The sequence below is a fragment of the Phocoena sinus genome, chromosome 15 (genome assembly GCF_008692025.1).
Source record: "Phocoena sinus isolate mPhoSin1 chromosome 15, mPhoSin1.pri, whole genome shotgun sequence".
NCBI lineage: Eukaryota > Metazoa > Chordata > Mammalia > Artiodactyla > Phocoenidae > Phocoena > Phocoena sinus.
Window position 1 is genome coordinate 78,297,340 of NC_045777.1, and position 23,624 is coordinate 78,320,963.

A 23,624-nucleotide genomic window follows, 5' to 3' on the forward strand; every position below is an offset into this window, starting at 1 on the left:
CATCTCATTTTCTCATTTGTAAACCGGTGATGACTGTTTCCCGAGCCTGCTGGGAACAGTAAACAGCACCAGCACGTGGCCCAGCCCGTGGCTCTATTTATCACATCATCCCTAGCTGCTCCCGTTTCTAGAGCATTTCCTACGTGCTGGACAAGTCCTCAGTCACGTCATCCCCACGGGCCACCGGGAGGCGGCTCCAAGATTCTGCTACTGTAACAGGGTCAGTGCCAGCCTCTGACGTCAGGATAAGTGAGTTCGTGCTTAAAGGGTGTCGCACACAACAGGCGCTCAGTAAGTATTAGCTGAGCACGTGCACTGGGTCCCTGCATCAGGGCCACACAGCAACTGGGCCACAGTGTCCCCTTCGTCCACGAGCACATGGAGGCAGCTGGGTCTGGCTTGCCCAGAGTCTCTATCGGCCGAGGGGCTGCTGTGTGACTCCAACGAAAACTGTGGCCGCCCCTGATAACGCCACATTGGGAAGCTTGCAGCAGCCCCTCCTGCCCAGTGTCTCCTCCCACACAGGGCCACCCGGTGTTGCTCCAGGGACCCAGCAACGCGCCAGAGCTCCTCCCCTCAGGGACAGTGGGGACTGGCCCTCTGGAGCCCCGAGTACTCACGGCAGAACCTGAGGAAGTCTGACTGCAGCTCCTTGCGGGCGTTTAGGAACATCCTCCCCTTCTCGGTGCCGACCACGAAGGCGCTCTCATCATGTACAGCGACACAGGCCACTTCTGCGTTCAGCTTGGAGAGCGCTGAGCACTGCCGGGGGAGCAGGGATGTAAGCCGGGGGAAGGATCCCCCACTCTGGACACCCCCAGTGCCAGCTTTGGGGGGTGGGAGGTGAGCTCCCAGCTGCCCGAGATCCCACCAGCAGCTCCAGGGAGAGGTCACCGTCCCAACGTTCTGGGTCTTAGACTGCAGTGGGAATGAACGAACGACACCCACAGAGCTTGGCCAAGGTCAGGGGAAGAAGACAAGGTTACAGGGGCTGGAGGAGGACGTGGCCTGTGCCCCTTCCTCCTCCTTGCTCTGGGGTGGGCTTCCTGCCTCGGGCCTGGCCCCAGCCTCAGGAATGATCCTGTCCTGGGCTCTCTCCAAGTCCTGGATGAGGAGGTGGGAGGGGTCCCAGGAGAACCAAGGCACAGACAGATCCAGGCTTCAATCCTGCATCAGCCTCTTCCTACAAGTCACGCCCTTCTCTGGGCCCCAATTTCCAAATGTGTAGAATGCGGACAAGCAGCCCAGCTCCCAGAGTTGTAATGGGCTTGTTGTGGGGATTCAATGGGGCCCGGTTGGTGGGAAAGAGTCTCTAAACCGGGGCATCCCGTGTGGGTATGAGGCAAAGAGGTTCTTTTTGCAGCCCCAGAGTTGAGATTGGCAGGCCTACTGCACAGGAAGGCCTAACACAGGGGGCCCTGCGACCAAGACCACCAGCATCTCAGGCCTACTTCACTGGGAAAACCCTGCCTGCAAAGCTCGTGGCGTACGGTCGGTGCCTGATAAATGCTGGTTTTTATCTGAGTTAGCGCTCTGCGGACAGTCGGGAAGCCTGGCTTCTAATCGCAGTTCCACTGCTGTGTGATCTAGGACAGGTTCTACAACCTCTCTGAGCCGTGATCATGCCTTTAGTGCCAGCTCCGGCTTGGAGTCGCTCCGGTGAGGAAGCTGGGGACATCTCAGGGCCAGCAGGACTGTCCCCCGGGAGCTCCTGGGGGCAGGGATGGTGTTCATTTCCGGCTCTCTAAGATGAAAACCAAACCCCACTGCTCCCTTGCCCTGTGGTAACACTGTATAACAGAGACGATAAACGGATTCAACCGTTTCCAAGGAGTGGCCAGCAGAGCCGGAGGAGAGCCTTCCCTGCGTTGCACGGTCACTTCTCAGCTGAAGAAGCTGAGGCCACCATAGGGAGTAGACTCACCCACAGGCACAGAGAATGGGAGTCAGGAGGAAATGCCTGGAAAAGGGTCTGAGACTGGGCGGGAGGAGGTGATGATCGGACCGCACTTTGGCCCCAATCTTCCTGCAGGCCGCCTGAGAACCTGGCCCCAGGCCCGCTGGGTGCCGGCGTTAAGTCACTGCCAAGTAAGTGCCGCTGTCACCCACGAGGTCCCTTAGGAAACCTGTAAAGGCCTTGTCGCAGGGCGGGGGGAGCCTGTCTTGTTCATGCCACCAGGACAGCTACAGGGTCACTGGCTCCTCCAAGGAGCCTCTGAAAGACCCTTTAGACCAGCACTGGACCCTGGAATTTCTGCAATGATGAAAATGTTCTATTTCTACACTGTCTGATACCACAGCCACTAGCCACATGTGGCCCCTGAACTCTTGTAATGAAGTTAGTGTGATGGAGTAACTGAATTGTTTAATTTTCACAAATTACAATTAAAATATCGACTGTCACATGTGGCTAGTGGCTGTGGCACTGGCCGTCGCTGCCTGTGTCAACTGTACCGCCACCACCACACCAAGCTGACATTGCTACCGGCACAGGGCTGAGCTCCTGGGGCCCCCCCTCCTCATGAAGGCCACTCTGTACAGGGGAGGGGTCAAACCCAGCTGGCCTTCCCAGGGGTGTCTACCACCTCTGCCCCAAATACCACCTAAGCAGCCCTTGAGCTGCCTGCAGCTGGAATAGCCTGGAGGGAGGCCCTTTGTCCTTGGGACACTGTAGACTTTGCCCCTGGGAGCCCACTTTAAAAACTAATCATGCTCTGTGACATCAGGCAAAGTACTGCCCTCTCTGAAGTTCAACTTCACTGAACCAAAATGCAGGGGGTGCAGCTACCTGATGCCAGACAGATTTTTTTTTTTTTTTTTTTTGAAGACACCTGCCTACCCTCTATCACAGAACTTGCCCCAGGAAAAGTCTACAGGAAAATGATATTATTATTTTCTCTCTCCCTCTCTCTTTTTTTTTTTTTTTTAGGCTGAGCCGTGCAGCTTGTGGGATCTTAGTTCCCCTACCGGGGATCAAACCCGGGCCCTTGGCAGTGAAAGCTCTGAGTCCTAACCGCTAGACCGCCAGGGAATTAATTCCCTATTATTTTCTCATTTGGGATAAACTGCTATAGGTTTAGGTATGGAGGCAAGGGTGTCAGAGGAGTGATGCAGTTACAGCCCTGGCTTTAAGAATGGGGGTGACAGTTTCTAATGAATCACTGTGACGCATTACCCTCCAGGTGACCTGCTGGGAGGGAGACTTGTGACCATCCCAGGGATGGGACTTCAACTGTAAGAGGTGGCACAACGAAGACGGGGTGAGGGGGCGAGGGGGCGAGGGCTGGAGTTCCACACACTTGACCTCACTTAAGCCTCCCACCCCCGGCGTCGGCAGACAGGCCTTGTAGCATACGGGGACTCTGAGGCTCAGGTCGGCTAGGGCTCCTGTGAGCAGCAGGGGTTACAAAGGCTGGCTGCCCCACTCCTCCAGGGGCGAGCAGGGGCACTCACCATGGAATCTAAGGCAGACACGAGGCTGGTGATGATCTCGTCTTTGCGGGCGATGGCGGAGTTCCAGCGGTCAGGCCCACAGCCGTTTGTGGGGACGTCGCAGCGCTTTCCCAGCAAGGCCATGGTCGCCTGGATGGAGGAAGGGAAGAGGCGGAGGTGGCCGTGGGCCATAGGGCGTGGCATGCCACCACTAACCCGCCAGGCCCCCGGGATCCCCAAGGCCACCTCGACTTCCCAGGTGGGACAAATCAAGAGCTGGCCTTTTCTCCACCTAAGGGTCTTACATGCATGATGGGGTTTGAGCTCTGACAGGCCTGGACACACAGCAGCCTGCACACGGCCCGTACAGGTGTGGGAACAGACGGCAGGATAACGGAGGCGGGTGCCTCAGGGCACGTCTCCCGAGTCTGCACCCCCAGAGCCAAAGCCACAAGCAGTGTGCCCGGCAGGCCCTAAATGCCAACTCTGCCTACGCACACCCCTCTGGCCATGGCCCTCCCTCGCCCACACGCCCTCCATGGCTCCCTGCTGCCCACATTAGCTCCCGACTCCTCAGCTTGGTATTCAAGGGTCTAGACTCTTGTCCCTCGCCTCAACTCCTCCTTATACCCCATGCTCTAGGCACTCTAAGTGTCACCACCCTCCAAACATACGGACATCCTTCACGGCTCCTCAGCTGTCACCAGTTCTGTTCTCCCTGAGTGCCCTCCCTGGCCCCTTTGGCATCTACTGACTGCCCCCTTAGCGCTTTTTTTTTTTTTTTTTTTTTGCGGTACGCGGGCCTCTCACTGTCGTGGCCTCTCCCGTTGCGGAGCACAGGCTCCGGACGCGCAGGCTCAGCGGCCATGGCTCACAGGCCCAGCCGCTCCGCGGCATGTGGGATCTTCCCGGACCGGGGCATGAACCCACGTCCCCTGCATCGGCAGGCGGACTCTCAACCACTGCGCCACCAGGGAAGCCCTGCCCCCTTAGCTTTTAATTGTCACCTCTGCTGGGAAGGTGCCCTGGATTGCCCCACCTCCTGTCCCTTCCTGCTCAGGCTGGTCAGGTGTCCCTGGCCTCCCACCTGTCCCCGAGTCCCCCCATCACAGCTGTGTGTCAAGTCACATGCTCCCCGGGGGAAGGCCGCCACCCCAAGGCCGTGGAACTTCGGTCTACTTCCTGGCTTCCAGGACTGAATCTCAGAGGTGCAGAGAGATACCACAGGGCAGAGGCCCCTTCACCTCAGGTGAGGTTTCCCCAACACAGGACGTTGCCCCTCGTCATGAGGTTCCCGGAGGACAGAGCTGTATCCTCCCCCCTTACTGAGGCGCCCTCAGATCAGGGCGTCATAGCGGGACTACAGCAGGCAGGGAACAAGTCTGCTGGCCCTGTATTACCCAGCCGGGCCTGGGCCCCACTAGATACAAAGGTCAGCCTCCCTCGGTCCCCGATCCATCCTGCCCCTCCCTTTCCTGACCCAGGAATCAGGTCCAGGGGACCCACCCACAGGATGCCCCAGTGCCAGCATCTTCCTATGCGGCAGCTGTCCCCTCGCCAATCCAAGCAAAGGAGAAGGTAGAGGGCAGAGGCAGGAACGCTCAGTTTCCCTCCCCGGGCTCAGACCTTCTAGTGCTCTGTGCAAGGGCCCCAGGTGGCCAGTTCAGGGGTGGGATCAGGGAACAGAGCTGCAGGCATCAGAGGGAGCCTGTGAGTCCTGCCCTCTATGCTTCTTGGGGGTAAAGGAGTCTGTGCATGTAACTGGGGTTGGGGGTCAGAGGTCCTGGGTAGGTGATGGCTGGGCCTGGCACCTAATATAGTGCCAAGTCCATAGTGTCTTCTGCCCCCTGGACTGTAAGCTCTATGAGGTCAGGGACTGGTCTGCCAATCACTGCTGCACCCCCAGTGCCAGTGTCCAGCTCAGCGTAGTCCAAACCACAGACTGTGGCCTTTTAGTGGGTTGTAAAATCGATGACACGGAACAGCAATCAGAGCACGTCACACATAACAAGGTGAGATGCATCCAATGACAGAGACGGAAACATTCAAAGGAATTAGGGATGCAGCAGAGCTTGGCTCTGGACTCCATCCTGGCCCAAGTTGGCTACTTGGCTGTAGATAAATACTGATTTTAATAACAGGCCAGGGACTTCCCTGGTGGTGCAGGGGTTAAGAATCTGCCTGCCAATGCAGGGGACACGAGTTCGAGCCCTGGTCTGGGAAGATCCCCCATGCCGTGGAGCAACTAAGCCCGCGAGCCACAACAACTGAGCCCGTGTGCTGCAGCTACTGAAGCCTGCGCGCCTAGAGCCCACGCTCCGCAGTAAGAGAAGCCACCGCAACGAGAAGCCTGCGCACCACAACGGAGAGTAGCCCCCGCTGGCCGCAACTAGAGAAAAGCCGGCGCACAGCAACGAAGACCCAACACAGCCAAAAATAAATAAAATAAAATAAATTAAATTAAAACAAACAAACAAACAAAATAACTGGCCAGGTCAGCAGTTGGCCAAAATGTGTATGGGTTCACTTTGAAATGTTTATAAAATGTATTTCTTCTCCTAGGTTGCCGTATTTATTTATTTATTTTTGGCCGTGCTGCACACATGTAGGATCCTAGTCCCCCGACCAGGGATCCGAACCTGTGATCCCTGCGGTGGAAGCGTGGAGCCCTAAGCACTGGACCACCAGGGAAGTCCCAGTTGCCTTATTTTTAATAAAAGCTCAAAACCAACGTTATTAAGGGATGCTGAGGGTATGAAAGGCCCCGATGGGACCTGCTAATGGACCAAGCATCAGCCAGGGGCCTTCTGTGGCACGAAGCCCCATCGCAGGTCTGTTGCACGACCAGCTGGGAGGTTTGCCTGCCTGGGGCGCGTGAAGTCTTGCCTCCTCCCCGCAGCTGCCCCCTGCCCCCCAGTCCCTTGAGCCACTTCCAGAAAGGCCTCAGGCTGCCAGCCTCCCAGCTGCTGGAGCCCAAATCGAATCAGGGCAAAGCAGGAGGCACCAGACAGCACGCCAGCCCTGGCCTCCGGTCGCCCCAGACGGCTGCTGGCTCCTTCCAGCAAAGGTCCTAATCCATTTAGAAAGGAGCCAGGGACTCAGGGACGGAGGAGGAGGGGGCCGGGCTGTGGGCCATCCCCTGACTTCTAGTCCATCTGGGCTCCCAGGACGCTCTGTCTGGAGCCGGAACCCAAGGAGGCCGAGCCCTAGGCAGCTGGGTGAGTTTGGGTAGGAGGGCAGAAGATCCTCCCGGGCCTTGGAGAGAGGGGCAGGCTCCCATGGCTGGAGCGGCTGTAGGTAGAACAGGGGGACCAGAGCGCTGGGCTGGGAGCCACGAGCCGTGAACCACGCACGCAGTGAGACCCAGGCCTGAGGCTGCCAGGACCACATTGGACCAACCACCTAACCCCCCCGTTTTCTCATTTGTAAGGTGGGGCTACTTCTAATCTGAAAACGAGGGAGAAGACAACCACCCAATGAAACCAACAAACGACACAGAACAGAGCACGAAGTATGCTAGTTAACCAGGAGGCAAGTGCCCAAAAAACGAACAGGACAAAGTCCCCAGAGGGAGTGGATGGCAAGAACAGAGGCCACTGCCTGAGCCGTCACACACGCCACACACCAGCAAGCGAGGACGAGGGGCTGGGCGAGGCTGGAGGCAGCTAAGGGCTGCTCTGTGTCACCTGAGAGAGGATATCAGAAGTGACATCCTGGGTGATGGGTGGCTGGCTCCTGACCTGAGGCACGAGTGGCCAGGAAGCCCTCAGTGACAAGGGACTTCCACCCACCCCTGGGTTCCTGGGGGGGTAAGGCCTACGAGGGCCGAAAGGCAGCAGGGAGCTGTGAGCACCCCTCCCCAAACCCTTCTCCCAGGGCTGCCAAGGGCCACACACCTGGCTTCCCCCCCACCTCCCGGCCACGTCCCTCCTGGCACTGACCGCTGACCGCTGCAGGGTCCTGGGCTCTCTTCTCATCCCCATCCCACTCCCTCCCTTGCTGCGAGGCAATCTCGCAGCTTACATGTCACCTGTATGCTGGGGACTCTCCATTTCTCTCTCCCCTCCCCCATCTCAACGTCTAACAAGCAACCCAAACGGAACACGGCCCGCGTTTCCCGCTCAGATCCGCTTCTCTCCTGCCATCAGCTCAGACGCAGGCTGACACTGAGGCCTCACCCCCGGCTCTCTTCTGCCGCGTCCCTGAAACAATCCAGGGAGAGTCCTGCGAGCTCGGCTCCAGGATGCACCCAGGTCTGCCCACTTCTCGCCACCTCCCCGTCCAGGCCACCATCCTCGCTCACCCACGTGGGGACAGTGGCTCCCCACTGTAGCCTCCCCGCCCTCCTCCTGCCCCCACGGTCCCCCTGCAAGCAGCTGCCACACCAGTCTCACGTGGCTCTCCCGCTAAGAAGCTTCCAGGGGGTTCCCACCGCAGGCAGAATGTCACCTCCCCACGCTGCAGGCCCGTGTGACCTGGGCCTGTCTGCCCTCCCCGCTCTGTGCTGGCTCCAGCACCACCCTCTTTCTGTCCCCAAAACACACCGTGTGCTCCCTTCTGGGGCCTCGGACTCGCGGCTTCTCCCGCCCGGAAGGTTCTGCCCAGTCCCCGTCTCCTCCCGCTGCCCCTTCGCTCCATCAGGCCTCAGCCCAATCACCAGGTCCTCTGCGCCTTCCCTGACCCAGCAGCCAGGCGGCAGCCCCCACCCCTTGCCCCCACCTTTTCATTTATTTCCTTCATAACATCCGAAGTGACCTGTTCACGTGCGTCCTGCCAGATTTCCCCACCTGGAATGTGGCCCCGGGAGACCAGAGGCTGTCAGGTTTACCAAACCTTCACTGCCTTGAGCACCTGCTTGGGATTTCAGGGACACTCAACAAATATTCGGAGAAACGGGGACTTCCCTGGCCGTCCAGTGATTAGGACTCCGAGCTTCCACTGCAGGGGGCACGGGTTCGATCCCTGGTCACGGAACTAAGATCGGGGAGCTAAGATCCCGCGTGCCGCGTGCCGCGTGGAGTGGCCCAAAACAAAAATATCTGGGGAACTGACAACACGTGTGATGGTCAGCCACTTTGGGCAGGAGCCAGGATGTTTGCAAGCCATAAGCAGGGTGGTCTAACAACAATAAAAAGGTAACATGGGGGATTGCAACTTTGGATGTATTTGGATCACGAAGGAGGAACAGTCCAGGAACTGAAAATGAGGGAGGCTGCTGGGTCAGACAGGTGTCCTGCACAGGTGCTCCTCCAAGCGTAGTCCCAGGACCTGCAGCATCAGCACCGCCTAGACGCTTGTCACAATGTGAGCCGCCTTCCTTGCTATATCATCACTCCGTCACAGACGGTAGTGGGCATGAGCTCGTCCATCTGTCCCTCTGTCACCAAGCCCGGTCCTCTCCCGTCAACATGCTCCATGAGGACTGTACCCCTCACACCTGCCAGGACGCGGGGAGCAGGAAGACCGGCCGATCGAATCCACAGCTGATGCTCAGCCAGGCTGAACAACTCGCCTGGTTTGCCCGGGACCTTCCTGCGTTTAGCACAGAAACCCCTTAGTCCCAGGAAAAGCAGGATGGTTGGTCTCCCCAGGACACAGGGACCAGCAGAGCCGGGAGCCCAAATGCTGTTCTCGGCCACTGAGGACAAGGACAGACACCAATAAGGAAGGCAAACCATGGACATTATAGGTCCTGCCTTCGGGTCCAAAATATCCAATTTCAGTTAGAGATGAGAGACAGGCTTGGGGGCTCCTCAGGGGAGGGGACAAAGGGGGAGGGAGGGTCTCCCAGAGGAGGAAGCAGGGCTGTTTCATCCAGGAGATCATAGGAGGGGAGGAAGCCACTCTCTTGATGTGTTTGAAGGTCACACAGGGACCAGAGGGGACAACCTTGTTTTATAAAGCCCCAAAAGGCAGAGCTGGGGGAGGTGGAGGGAAGATCTGGGTCCCCGGTCTGCAGGGACACTGCTGTGTGACACCTGCCCCATCACCCGGCTTTCCAGCCTCCCTTTGCCCATGCGTGAGTGAGGCGGGCAGGTGGCCCAGCTGCCGCCAACACCTGCGGGTCCAGCTCCCAGCTTCCTGGGGCCCACCCCCTAGAAGCCCTGAGGTGACAAGTCTACCTCAGGCCCCGGACGCTGTATTTTTCAGCCCCGGGAGATTCTGACACGCAGTCAGGTACAGGGCCTGGATGATCTCTGGGGATGTTTCCAAGCAGCTCAGTTTTTCTGCCCGCCGCCTGCCTCCTACACTCATCCAGGATTCCTGGCCCAGACGGTGGCAGCTTTGCTGGCCACCGAGAGGTGGAGGCCTTCTCGGTCCCTGAGCCAAAGATTAGCTGAGTGCTGTGTCCATGGCTGAGTCACCGCTGCTCCAACTCAAGGCAGACTTGCCCCCAGGAGGGAGGCCCCCGTGGCAGTTGGGCCCAGAAGGGCCACTCCCCCGGGCCCTGGGCGAGGGTGAGGAGACAGCACTTGGGCTGGGGTTTCCAATCCTAAACACCCCGCACTGGGCCACTGAGAGGCTAAGGGGGGACTGTCCTTGAACTTGTCCTTACTGCTGTCCATGGCCTGGGCATGGCCTTGGGAAGACAGGTGCTCACTCTGGAGGGAACCTGACCTCCCCCAGTGACAGGGGGCCCCGCAGGAGAAGTGGATGGGGCTGATGGGGGGAGGGGAGAAGGGTGTGTAGGCAAAAAATCAGGGCTGCAGACAAACGTTCCAGCTCAACCCATTAAAAAAAAAACCCTTTCCCCACCCACCATCCTAGACGCCCCCTTCATCCAGGGGTTCAGCACCCCGCACGCCCCTTCCCTCCTTGCCCTGCTTCCCCTGCCAGCTCCCTCTTCCTCTCCCTGGCTGAAGAGCCACTCTCTTGTCCCCCTCCCCTGCGAGTGCCCGTTTCCGAGCACGCTGACACCTGTGACCTCCACCCCTGGAGCGCAGCAGGATGGAGGGAACTGGGCCCATTTCAAGGGTGAAAAAACCAAGTCCCAGAGGCAGCACATTTTTGCTCCAAGTGAGTGATGAAGCCAGGATGAGATCAGGGACATCTGACACTCACGGTCCGTTCTCTTTTTGCTCCTCCTTGGCGCAGGACTCCTAATTCAGAGGAACGGGGCTAAGGGTGGAACCCCAGGCACAGTGACAGGACAGCCAGGTGGCTGATGAGACCGGTGGGCTAGCCCCACTCCTCGCTGGCGCCGGGCAGACAGGAACCAGGGCAGGGCTTGTGCACATGACCGCAGAAGCCCAGGCGCTGGTCCTTCACACCATGAGCCCAGGGACTCGGGGCCGCACACAGAGGACACGCAAAGTGGGCCAGAGCCAGAACAGCAGGTGCCCAGGGGAGGGAGGGAAGAAGCCGAAGCACTGCTCCCCAGGTGCCCAGGACTGGTTAGGCCCCGATGCACGGTTAATTCTCACAACCACCCTCATTTTACAGAGAAGGATTTCGAGTTTCAAGCGTCCCAAAGCCAGGATGTGACAAAGCCAGGACCTGAGTCCAGATCACGCCAACTAATCCCGGTTCCTTCCACCCCACGACGCAGCCTTCAACTCACTTCCCTCTGGAGCAGCGACAGATCGGGGGGCTCAGCCCGGCTGGCAGAGAAGGGGGCCCACCCTGCACCCTGCTTCCCTGCCCGTGGGACCCCAGGGCAGGCACAGGTAAGGAGACTCCTGGCAGGAGGGTATATTTCTCCTTCCTGGGCCTGCAGGAAGCGAGCCTGTCCCCAGAGCCCAGGGCCACCTTTGACAGGTTCCTCCCCTGGACAGTGGCCCAACTGGGAATCCCACGTCCCTCAAGTCTCCACCGAGGTTGAAGAGTACTTGTTGAAAGAGGCAGAAGTGTGAGTGAGCATTCATGTGTCAGCATGGGGATGGGTAAAAAAAAGAGAGACAGTGTGTGTATGACACACACAGAACAAGAGAAGCCACCAGTCAGAGTGAGACCGAGAGGCCTGGCCTCACCAGGCTGGGGAGGGTCACTTGTCCCTGCTGGCTTGGGGGTGAACCGAGAAACAAACGCCATCCGCCCTCCTGCAAGCAGCCTATCTAGGGGGTGGCGAGCAACGGGCTTCCCACGAGCCGGGCCTGCAGCAGCCCAGGCCCTCCTCCCACGTGCCGGTGCGTCCGGGTCCCCCAGTATCAGGAGCACACGGTTTGGGCGCCCCTCCTTCCTTTCCACACACATTTGTTGAACCCCGAGGGCTACACCCAGCAAGGCCACACTGGGACCGAACAGCGAGCACACCTCCACCTGGCCATCAGCTGGGTCAAAGTTCCAAGGCAATGTGCTCTGGGGGGGCGGTGGGGCGGGCAGCCTACAACAACTCAGCAGAAGCTGGAGGTCTGGCCACCTGTGGGGAGGTCCCAGGGGAGAGGCTTCCCGGGCCTCCTTTCACCCCAATTTGTTTACTTAACACCTCCTGGAAATGACTCAGACAGCCGTGCCTGCCCTCCTAGAGCTCACAGGACCAGTCCACAAAAAATTACAGAACCAGGGACTTCCCTGGTGGTGCAGTTAAGAATCCGCCTGCCAATGCAGGGGACACGGGTTCGAGCCCTGGTCTGGGAAGATTCCACATGCCGCGGAGCAACTAAGCCCGTGTGCCACAACTACTGAGCCTGCGCTCTAGAGCCCATGAGCCACAACTACTGAGCCCACGTGCCACAACTACTGAGCCCACGTGCCACAACTGCTGAAGCCCACACGCCTAGAGCCCATGCTCCACAGCAAGAGAAGCCACCGTGATGAGACGCCCGCACACTGCAATGAAGAGTAGCCCCGGCTCGCCACAACTAGAGAAAGCCCACACACAGCAACGAAGACCCAATGCTGCCAAAAATAAATTAATTAATTAAAAAAAATTACAGAACCATGAAATGAGAATAAGAGGAGAAGCTCACCCAGGCAACAAGGCTTGATATGGGGGAAAAGGGCTCCCCCCCTGTATTTGTTTATCAAATATTTATTTATTTATTTGGCTGTGCCAGGTCTTAATTGTGGCATGCAGGATCTTTAGTTGCAGCATGTGGGATCTAGTTCCCTGACCAGGGATCGAACCCGGGCCCCCTGCATTGGGAGTGTGGAGTCTTAACTGCTGGACCACAAGGGAAGTCCCCACCCCCTTTTATTTAAACAATTTCTGTTTATTTAGCTTTGGAGGAGTCAGGTTTCCAAACAAGGTTTTCCTGAGTTGATGATTGTTGAGAAGGGCTTTGAAGGGTGAATAGGAGTTCTCTGAGAACACAAATGTACAGACAGTATTCGCGTTTCTGTGGAGAGAGGCATAGGCAAGAAGCATGGCTTGGAGATACATAACATTCACTCTATGAGTAAGGGGAAGTGTTTGGCTGTAGTCACTGAGTGTCAACACTAAAATGAGAGTGGCTGCTCAGTGACCTCTGCTGGAATGGGGCAAGGGGGAGAGAAAGAGTGTACCTGACAAACACATCTCTGACCCACAGGTGAGTGTGAGCACTAGCAACCCAACACACACTTACCCACATCACAGGTGCACACGCAAGTATGCTGATGCAAGTCCTGCTGGGGCTCCCCCCACAGGGAGACAGTCAGAGAGAAGGCACCACCCCAAGCCCAGGCCCAGCACTGCCACACACACAGATGAACAGGACACAAACCTTGCCCTCGGGGGGTCACCGTCCTGTCCAAAGTCACTGCTATACCAGGAGACGACCTGATCCCTGATCCCAGCCTCGCTGCCCTCCCTCTGGTGCCCAAACACAACAGCCTACAGGCCCTGGACATGCCTGACCTCTGGCTTCTGGGCCGTAGCACCCCCTGTGCCCTTCAGAAGAGACACCCTTCCCTCTGCCTGGCTCACTCTTTGCTGTGGTCAGGCATGTCCTGACCCTTCGGGCTGGCCTGCTGCCCCTCGTCTGGGCACCCACAGCTCCTTCTTCCCTCCAACCCTGCAACTCTCCTTCAGTTAGGATGCAGAGGCGTCTGGGCCCCCGTGAGACCACCAGTTCCTGTGTACCCCCAGGCCTGCTGAGTATCAGCCTGGTACACAAAGGCCTGGAAAGGTGTCTGATGGGAGGGGCTGTTTCTGCAGGTTTGAAAGAATCAGGAGATGTGAACAAGGTGGGTGGGGAGGAAGGGGGCACTCTGGACAGGAGGTGGCGTGGGCCAAGACCCCGAGTCACTAGCAAGCATGCTGTGGCTCAGGGTCGTCAGGGAGGCTGGGACTACAGATGGCTGAAGCACTTCCAACACGGACCACGGTCAGGTTCTGGGACTGTCCAGTAGGAATCCCACCCTTGACCTCAGAGCTTGGGACTGCACTTCAGAGGTCCCGCTCCAGCCCTGGTCCGAGGGGCAAGCAGCCTATAAGCCTAAGAGGACACACCCCGCCACGAGCCCGCATCTGCCCCAGACCACCTTCTGGGCACTCAGGCCCCTGGAATCCACTGGGCAAGCAATTCCCCGACCTGGACCCCCAGGGGGCCTCTCCTCTGGTGTGTCCACCCAAGGTGGCTTTAAACATGATGGCAAATTCTTTGACACTTCTCCCATCCAATGGTGACATCCAATTCCCATCCTCTTGAATATGGGCCTTAATCACTCACTTTTTAAAATTAATTAATTAATTAATCTGGCTGCACCGGGTCTTAGCTGTGGCTCGCGGGGGTCTTCATTGCCATGTGCGGGATCTTTAGTTGCGACACGCAGGACCTTTAGTTGCGGCACACAGGATCTAGTTCCCTGAACAGGGATGGAACCCGGGCCCCCTGCACTGGGAGCAAGGAGTCTTAACTGCTGGACCACCAGGAACGTCCCTTAATCACTCACTTCTAACCAACAGATGTTCTGGAGATGCCACCCTGACCTCCAAGGCCAGGTCCCAAAGGGTGCTTGGTTTCTCCTGGCATCTTGCTCTCTTGGAGACACTGAACATCGGAGCTCTGGGTCAACATATAAGCAGTCTGGCTGTCCTGAAGCCACTGTGCTGGACAGGTTGAGTGGATCTAGAGATGCCTGAGGAGCCCCAGCTCTTTCCCAGGCCAGGCACCAGCCTCGTGAGTAAGGAAGTCTTTGAGACAACCCTGACCCCAGCCATCTTTTGACCGTAATTGTAGGAGAGACCTCGAACAAGAACCATCTAGCTGAGTCTAGTCAAATCCCAAACTGTGAGAGATTAAAATGAGAAATGACTGTTGTTTGACATTGCTAAGTTTGGGGCTATTTGTTATGCAGTGATAGGTAACTGATACACTGAGGGCAGACCATGCAGGTGCAAGTGCATCCCCAGGGGGCAGCTGTTTGGAAGGGCGAATGGAACTTGGATACATGTTTAGGGTGTCCACAGGCATGTGTGCAAGGTTGCCCCCAGTGCGGGGCAGAGCTGAGATGGCAAGAGAAGCGGAGGTCAGCTGGGAATTTCCACCCACCCCCTCTTCCTGGTTGGTGTATATTACCAGAGAGCCCTTCTATAAGCACAGCTGCTCAAATTTGCCCTTAAGGACTTGTGGTAGGCCCAAAAAGGCCCCGCAAAGACAGTCATATCCTAATCCCTGGAGCCTGAAATCTTATATGGAAAAATCACTTTTGCAGATGTGATTAAGTTAATGACCTTGCAATGCGGAGATTACCCTGGATTATCTGGGTGGGCCTTAAATGCCATTACACATATCCTTATAAGGAGGCAGAAGGAGATTTGACCCACACAGAAGGCCACATGAAGACAGAGCAGAGAGAGCTGGGAAGATGCCGGCCTTCAATACTGGAGTGATGCGGCCACAAGCCACAGGATGCCAGCAGCCACCAGAAGCCGGAAGAAGCGGGGACAGATCCTCCCTGAGAGCCTCTAGAGATAGCACAACCCTACTGACACCTTGATTTTGACCCAGTGGTACTGATTCTGGTTCTGGTCTCCCACACTCTAAGAAAAAAATTTTTCGGTTTTTTTAAGGCACTAAGTTTATGGTAATTGTTACAGCAGCCTCAGGAGTGAATCCAGGACCCCTTCACTCACCACGCCCCCCTCACAAATCCCCGTCCACATCCTCAACCTCCTGGACACACATTCCTCAGTTCAGACCTCTACAGAGCTCAGACCTGGGTTTGCTGGAAAGTTCTCCCATCCCTTCCCTATAGGAAATGCCAGGAGGCACCACTGGAAAGAGTTGGATTTTCTCCGGATGCCAGGGGAGCACCTTTGACTCAAGTCTCAATGCCCGACGTACCAGCTGGGCACTGGAGCCAGTGGAAAAAAATACTACCACCACGCCAAAGGCAAGAGCACATACACCACCCAAACACGGCCCCCGCACCATCCGCAGCCATATGCCTGTGTTTCTTGAAAAAGAAGCTTGAGAGAACAAACAAAAAGAAATTTCTCCCCTCCTGACGGGAGGGGGGGCATCCCTTCTCCCCAGCAGCCCTACCCACCATGGGATCTCCTGTCCCAGGGGCTCCCCAGTGGGGATGGAATTACCTGGGGCCCTGAGTTCTCGCCCCCTCCCCACTGTCCACCATTCGCTGCAGCTGGCAGAGAATAAAGCAGGCCACCGCCCTGACTTCCGTACCAGCGGGGCGGCTGGAGGGGGTCTTACACTGGCCACAGTACAATGGAAGGCAGCCCGGATTTGTGGTCGAGACACCAGAATCCCAACCCCACCTCTGACCCCAGTCCTTTCCCTCCTCCCTGCTAACAGAGCCCCCGTTATGTCTTGGCACCTAAATTCACACCTGGGGCAGCAAATACTGGTGACGCCCTGAGGCCTTTGGTCAAGGCAATCCCATTCCCTCACCTGGGATTGGTTTAAGGAGAAGCATGGAACCCACTTCTGGCCACTGAGACACGAGGCTTCTAGGAAAGTTTTCCCTGCTCTTAGAAGGGGACCGAAACGAGGATGTCGGGATGGTCTGAATGTGACACCCCCAACCGTGACAGCCATCTGAGGACCACGAGAGGAGCCAGCACAGGAGGTGAAGCCATCACGCAGAGGACAGCAGAGCAGACCCGTGGAAGAACCTGGACGCTCATGATCTGAACCTGCCACCTCCGGGCTTCAGGCTGGATATAATAATAGCCCACGTTCATTAAGCCTCGCTCAGTGGAGGTTTCTTTTTCTTGTAGCTAAAAGCATCCTAGTTAAGTCAACCTTTACCAGTTGTAAAAAAAAAAAAAAATCACCCATTTGGGGAATTCCCTGGCAGTCCAAGGGTTAGGACTCGGCACTTTCACTTTCAGGGCCCGGGTTCAATCCCTGGTTGGGGAACTAAGATCCTGCAAGCCTCACGGTGTGACCAAAGAAAAAAATCATCCATCTGTTTTTGCCTCCTGGTCTATTTTATAACAGACCAACACTCCTTTTGTAACTGGCGGCTAGAGAGTGGCCATCCCATCTGGTGATCGACCCGCAGAAAGAACCTAGGATTCTGTGGCCAATGGTGTAGCTGGTTCACTCAACCCTCTTCTCTCCTGCCCACAGAGCAGGTACTGGCTGCCCCACCCCTTCCACCTGCTGCCTGGTGGCCAACAGTCCCGTGTGCCTCAGGGTGACCAAAGCCACCACCTAGGATGGAAAAGCCAGGGAAGGGAAGGCGCTGGTCTCCCTGAAGTCCCAGAAGTCTGCCCCAGGGCTGGACCACCTGCCTCCAGACTTCTCATTATAGGAGAAAACAAACCCCTCACTTTTTTTTTTTAATATATTTTTCTTTCTTTCTTTCTTTATGGCTGTGTCAGGTCTCAGTTGCGACACATGGGATCTTTTGTTGCATTGCGTGGGCTCTTCGTTGTGGCGCGGGCTTCTCTCCAGTTGTGGTGCCTGGGCTCGGTAGTCGTGGCTCGAGGGCTTAGTTGCCCTGCAGCATATGGGATCTTAGTTCCCCAGCCAGGGATTGAACCCGCATCCCCTGCACTGGGAGATGGATTCTTTACTACTGGACCACCAGGGAAGTCCCAACCCTCACTTCCTAAGTCTCTGTTTCTCAGATTACTTACAATTGAACACAGTCCTAATGGAAACAGACTCCACGGCACACATCTTCATCAAACTCAGACTCACTTCTGCTTCCGTGTCAGGCCACAACCTTTGTTTTTTACTGTCTTTTTAAAAATTTTTATTGAATTTGTTACAATACTGCTTCTGTTTTGGTTTTTTGGCCGCAAGACATGTGGGATCTTAGCTCCCCAACCAGGGACTGAACCTGCACCCCCTGCATTGGAAGGCAAAGTCTTAACCACTGGACCACCAGGGAAGTCCTCTAACCATCTTGCTATATAGTTTATGTTTCTTTACAAATCTTTCAAATCCCTTCTGAAATAAGGTGTGATATAACTAAACAAAAATAAATCAATCCAATAACCTTTAAAAAGCCCCAATGCCGGGCACCATTCAAGGAGAAAAAGCCCTTCCTTCCAGGAAGCAAGTTATTTCATCTCCCCAAACCTTGCTTTCCTCATCTGGAAAATAGGGCAAATCGGATGTACCTCACTGCACTGTTGAGGGATTAATTCCTGTCAGTTGAAATGGAATCTATTCTTATAGACCTCAGTCTCCAAGACGCTCTTGATAAATATCACCATCCCCTAATCCTTGCCATGGAGGAACATTGGCCCAAGCATCAAATTCGAGTTTCTCCTGCCAAAGCCCCCACCTGCTTCCTTCTAGTGGGTCATCTGGAGACAGAGGGGGTGGCTGGTTGAACTTCCCTCTACCATGATCCCTCTCACAAAGCCTCTTTCCTCCACCCTATGCCACCCCAGTTCCTGGCACTCAGATGGTCAGAGGTGTTAGAAGGTAGTAGGGCTCTCATCCCACCCCTGGCATGCATCCAAGGCCGGAAGAAGTCTCACAGGATACTGGATGGACCGACTCAAGCACTGAAGGAGGGATCGAAAGAGGTGACTTCTCAGATCCATCCCAGGTTTGAGATCCTATACCATAGCAAAGTTGATAATAATAAAATAATATTATTATTTTATAATAATAATAATAAAATAATATTATTTTATTGTAATAATAATTTATAATAATTAAAAATAATTATTTTAGGGCTTCCCTGGTGGCGCAGTGGTTGAGAGTCCGCCTGCCGATGCAGGGGACACAGGTTCGTGCCCCAGTCTGGGAAGATCCCACATGCCGCCGAGCGGCTGGGCCCATGAGCCATGGCCGCTGAGCCTGCGCGTCTGGAGCCTGTGCTCCGCGACGGGAGAGGCCACAACAGTAAGAGGCCTGCGTACCGCAAAAAAAAAAAAAAAATTAAAAATATATTTAAAAATATTATTTTATTAATATTATTATTATCAGTCTCCAAGACATAGTTATACACCTATGTTCATAGCAGCATTATTTACAATAGCCAAGTGTCCACTGATGAATGAATGGATAAAGAAAATGTGGTCTATACACACAATGGAATATTATGCAGCCTTGAAAAGGAAGGACATTCTGACACCTGCTACCACATGGATGAACCTTGAGGACATTATGCCAAGAGAAACAAGCCAGTCACAGAAAGACAAATACCGTGTGATTCTACTTATAAGCGGTACCCAGAGTAGTCAAATTCACAGAGGCAGAGTCACATGTGGGTGCCAGGGGCTGGGGAGAGGGGGGAGGGGGAGTTAGTGTTCAAGGGGGAGAGAGTTTCCGTTTGGGAAGAAGAAAACAGTTCTGGAGATTTGTTGCACTGAATGTACCTAAAGCCACTGAACTGTCCACTTAAAGATGGTGAAGACGGCAAAGTTTACGTGATGGGTATTTTCCCACAATTAAAAAGTAATAAGGGCTTCCCTGGTGGCGCCGTGGTTGAGAATCTGCCTGCTAATGCAGGGGACACGGGTTCGAGCCCTGGTCTGGGAGGATCCCACATGCCGCGGAGCAACTGGGCCCGTGAGCCACAACTGCTGAGCCTGCGCTCCGCAACAAGAGGGGCCGCGATAGTGAGAGGCCCGCGCACCGCGACGAAGACTGGCGCCCGCTCGCCACAACTAGAGAAAGCCCTCGCACAGAAACGAAGACCCAACACAGCAAAAATAAATTAATTAATAAAAAATAAGGAATGATATTTTTTAAAAAGTAATAAGAACACTAACAGTAGCTCCTACCATTTACCGAGCGCTATCAAGGGGACCCATGATGCCAGGCCTGGTGATGCCCATCATCTCCCCAGTCTTTGATTCGTGACTGGCTCCTGAAGCCCCACACTGGTCCATGTGCATTCATGTCACACTGGTAGAGGTTACAGGGATACAGGCTTTGACTCAAAACAGGAAAAGCTACCCCACCGGGAGGGCTGTCTCCAAACGGAACACCAGGAGCCTCGTGGGCCCCGGGGTTCCCCGTCCCTGAGGGTTTTCAAGTGGAAGTTGCCCACTTATCAAGGCCTCTTAGAGAGGGTCTGTGCAAGTTTTCAAAGGAGAGACGGACACCACCTGCAAAGACCCTTCCGTCAAGTCACCTGGCCTCGGGGTAACGTGGGCAGAGGTCGAAGTCAGCTCACACTTACTTTATGTAGAAAGCGAGGCAAGTTGGTGAACAGGATGGCGAGACCAAACTTCACCCACTTTAGAGAAGGAACTCTTAGTGCTTTTAAGTATACAATGTCATAGCACTCAGAGCTGGATGGACCCCCATCCGACCACCTCCACGTGCTTCTGCGGAAACCAAGGCCCAGAGGGGACGGACTGTACCCCAGATGCCTGCACTCTGTGCAAGTTCATCCCATAACACGGCGTGCTCTCCCGTGAGCTTAAGTGCTGTGCTGGCTGCAGTCTTTCTTATTCACCAGAGTAGGGCCTGTAGGGAGACACACTTTATGTCTCTGAAAACGGGCAATAATCCAGATGGTATCCTGCTTTCAGTGCGTTGCCCATGTGTTTGCCTCCAATGCATTCTCCCTGATGCCTGGTCTGGTGAAAAAGACATCAGATGTATGAACAAAACACAGCTACACGCCATGCCATGGCCGAGTATCTCCAATACGATGAAAGAATCCAGGTGCGAAAAGGTCACGCTGCAGAACTCCTTTTATGTGCGGTTCAAACACAGGCCAAACTCTGACGGACGTTACAGGTCGGGATGGTGGTCACGTTGGCAGGGAAGTGGGGTAGGTTGGCTGCTGGAAGGGGGCATGATAGAGGCCTCTGGGGGGCTGGGAATGCTCCAAACTTGATCTGGGTAGTTACCTGGGTGACTTGCTTTCTAACACTTATCGAGCTGCTGACGTAATAAAGAGCTTTGTCCCCCGTCAATAAACCGCTTTAAAGAGACAGGTTTGGGATCCCCAGTTACGCAACACACGAGAAAGTTGTCTTGACACGTCTCCAGAGCTTTAACCGAGTTCCCACCCTTTGACCCAGTCCTTTAATCAATTCATCCTTTTTTTTTTTTCTCTCTTGGCCGAGCCGCAAGGCATGCGGGATCTTAGTTCCCTGACCAGGGATTGAACTCGGCAGTGAAAGTGTGAAACCCTAACCCCTGGACGCCAGGGAACTCCCTAACAATTTATCCTGAGAAAATTATCCAAAACACAAAGATTTATGTACAAAAACATTTCACCAAAGCATGTCCTACATCCGTAAATACACACGCCAACACACAAAAAAGGGAAATGGCAGACAACCTAAGTGCCCCACCGGAGCTGAAACCAGCATCATACAGACTAATGACCTCGCGGAAAAGCCTGGGATGGAGACTCCAGACATTTCATCTCCGTGGGCGGCATCCACGAGCGACTTTCTCTCCTCTACTCTTCTGCGTTTTGTAAATGATCTGAGGTGCGGAGTATGACTTTTGCAATTTGGAAAGAAATAACAGAAACCTCATTCTTAAAAAAAAAAGTTTTTTTAAAGAACCAACCCACGTGCTGCCCCACCCCCAGGACAGGAAAGCAGCCCAGGCCCGGGCAAAGGGCAGACACGTGCATCACGCTGCTTCCTGGGGAAACGAGGGAGGCCTTCTGCCTTCCCCGCCTTCCGCTTGGAGGAGGAGCTGCGGCCTGGCCGTGGGAAGCCCGGCCCCTGCTGAGCCCCGGATTCTGGAAGGTGGGGCTTTAGCCCTCTCAGGTGGGGATGGGGGTTCATGAAGGTGAGCTCTCTTCTCAGAGCGGGCTCCCGAGGACCAGGCTAGGGCCACGCCTGTGCTCAGGGCGCTAAGCTAACGAAGGGAACCCTCAAACCCAGGCTCTGCCCCAGAGGGGACGGGGCAGGTGCTGTTGGCAGTGTGCGGGTGTCTGGGTCGCCTCAGGGGCCTGTCCCAGCGGGAGGGGAGGCCAGGCTCCGGTGGGCAGACAGCTCCCCGGGGGTCAGGTTTCCATTTCGTTATTTAAAGCCCGGCTCCTGGCGGGCAGGCAGGGGCGGCCACCGCCTGCGTGACCAGGATGAGGAATCGCAATCCTGACTCGGGCCCGCGTGCCCATGGCAACTGGCGTCGTGGCCTTGGAGACTAATCTCCAGGCTGCCAGCCGGCAGGGGCCTCTCTGGGCGGGGCGTCGCTCCTTGCGGAGGCCCTGGGCTGGGGAGCGGAGATCAGGCACTCTACCAGCTGAGGAGGGGGCATCTGGCCTCGCAGCAGGGCCCCCAGCCAGGCTCAAAATGCACCAGTTCCCATGGGCACAGCCTCTGCCACACCCCGCCCCCAACTCATGGTCACGCATGTGGGGACATGACCATATGCGCACACACGCCAAAACCATCACACTTCATTCCACAGAGCACTGGGACAGACAGCAGGTGTTCCTAGAGAGAGTCCCAGGTTGGGAGGAGATAAGATAGTTACAATAAAACAGACTTAGAAAGAAAGAGATTAAAACACAGGGTGACACTTCTTGATTTGAGTGGTGGTTACACAGGGCATATACGTAGGTTAAAACTCATCACGCTGGACACTTAAGATTTATGCATTTCACTGTTAAGGAAATTATACTTCCGTCAAAGGTAAAAAGTGACACACAGGAAGCACAGGATGGTGGAAGGCGGAATCAGGGAAGACTCCTTGGAGGAGGCGATACCCAAGCTGACTGCAGTGTGTCATGTCACGTGGGAGCAGGAGTTTGCAGGGGAGGAGCAAAGCCCGGGCAGCAATACCCAGGCACCGCTCACCTACATGGGGGATGACTGCTCTGCCCCCGCAGGGCCCACCTCCTTGGAATAAAATGCTGAGCAAATACGGCAGGACCGTTTGAAGGAAAGCCAAATTACCGGCTGCTCAGAAAACCCAACCACCAGCCAGGGCCGCCCATGTGTCTTGGTCGAGCCTGAGCAGAGCGCTGGGTTGAGTGGGGACGGGCCTGGCTCTGCGTGGCTGGAACGTCCAGGGCAGGGCAGGAAGTGGTGGGTGAAGACGTGGGCACGGTTGCTGGGGCCAGGTCAAGGACCTTGGAAGGTCATCGTTTAGGGGACGGGAACCACCGGCAGGTTTGGGGCGGGGGCAAGACAAGGTTAGTTTAGGGGGTCCTGGCAGGTGAACTACAGGGGGCAGGACTGGAGATGGGGATCTGGTAGCTACCAAGCTTCTGCAAGAGTCCAGGCCAGGGATGGCCACGTCTGAGGCAGATGGTGGCAGTGGGGCAGAGGAGAGGAGGGATGTGATCACTGGGCTTTGTGACTGAGTGGATGCGGGTGTCCTGAGAGCGAGGCGCCTGGAGTGACACCCGGCTTTCTGGTTCTGTTGAGAGAGTGGATGAGGGTGCCCCCAGCTCAGCAGGGAACAGAGGGAGGAGGACAGGAGGCCTAGAGGCTGACTCTGGGATCCCGAGGGACACCTGTAACCCGTGGGTGATCAGGGGCTGGGCTCGGCTGGGAGCTCTGGGCAGAAGGGACGAGATGAGCAAGACATGCGGCAGGGCAGCAGCAAAGGCCTAGCGTGCCAGGGAGAACAGAGTGGGAGAAATCAGGGGCACTGAGGACAAGGGAGAGTCAGAGAGTCAGGGGAGGGGAAAAGGGTGGAGGTCAGAGGTCAGGAGGCTGGCCAAGGAGCCTAGAGGAACACAAACATGGGGGTGGGAGGTGCGGCAAATGGGTGACCCCAAGGGAGCAGATGTAGAGGGCTGAGGAGTGGGAGCAGGTGGAGGCCGTGGGGTGTGGGCGAGAATGGAGGGGTGGGGAGGGCTCAGAAGGGCTTCATCCTTTAGGATGAGAAAACCTGGAACCAATCGGGTTGGATGGAGACACAGTCTCCCCTGGGGACCAGGCCTCCCGGGTCCTTCCAGATGGACCC

The 23,624-nt window shown here is 55.9% G+C and overlaps 1 protein-coding gene across 8 annotated transcripts in view; it reads right to left on the bottom strand.

The window, feature by feature from the left end:
- GTF2IRD1 (GTF2I repeat domain containing 1) overlaps window positions 1-23,624 on the bottom strand; it is a 112,727-nt gene that overhangs the window by 73,840 nt on the left and 15,263 nt on the right. For 6 of the 8 annotated variants that reach the window (XM_032606906.1, XM_032606910.1, XM_032606912.1 and 3 more), the window contains exons 2-3: window positions 3,454-3,582; window positions 621-762 (exon numbers count right to left, since the gene is read on the bottom strand). In XM_032606906.1, the coding sequence (XP_032462797.1) occupies window positions 621-762; window positions 3,454-3,576 (265 nt within the window). In that variant the 5' untranslated portion in view covers window positions 3,577-3,582. Of the gene's footprint in view, window positions 1-620; window positions 763-3,453; window positions 3,583-23,624 lie in introns of those variants that run through there. The other 2 variants (XM_032606909.1, XM_032606913.1) reach the window with 1 other exon arrangement.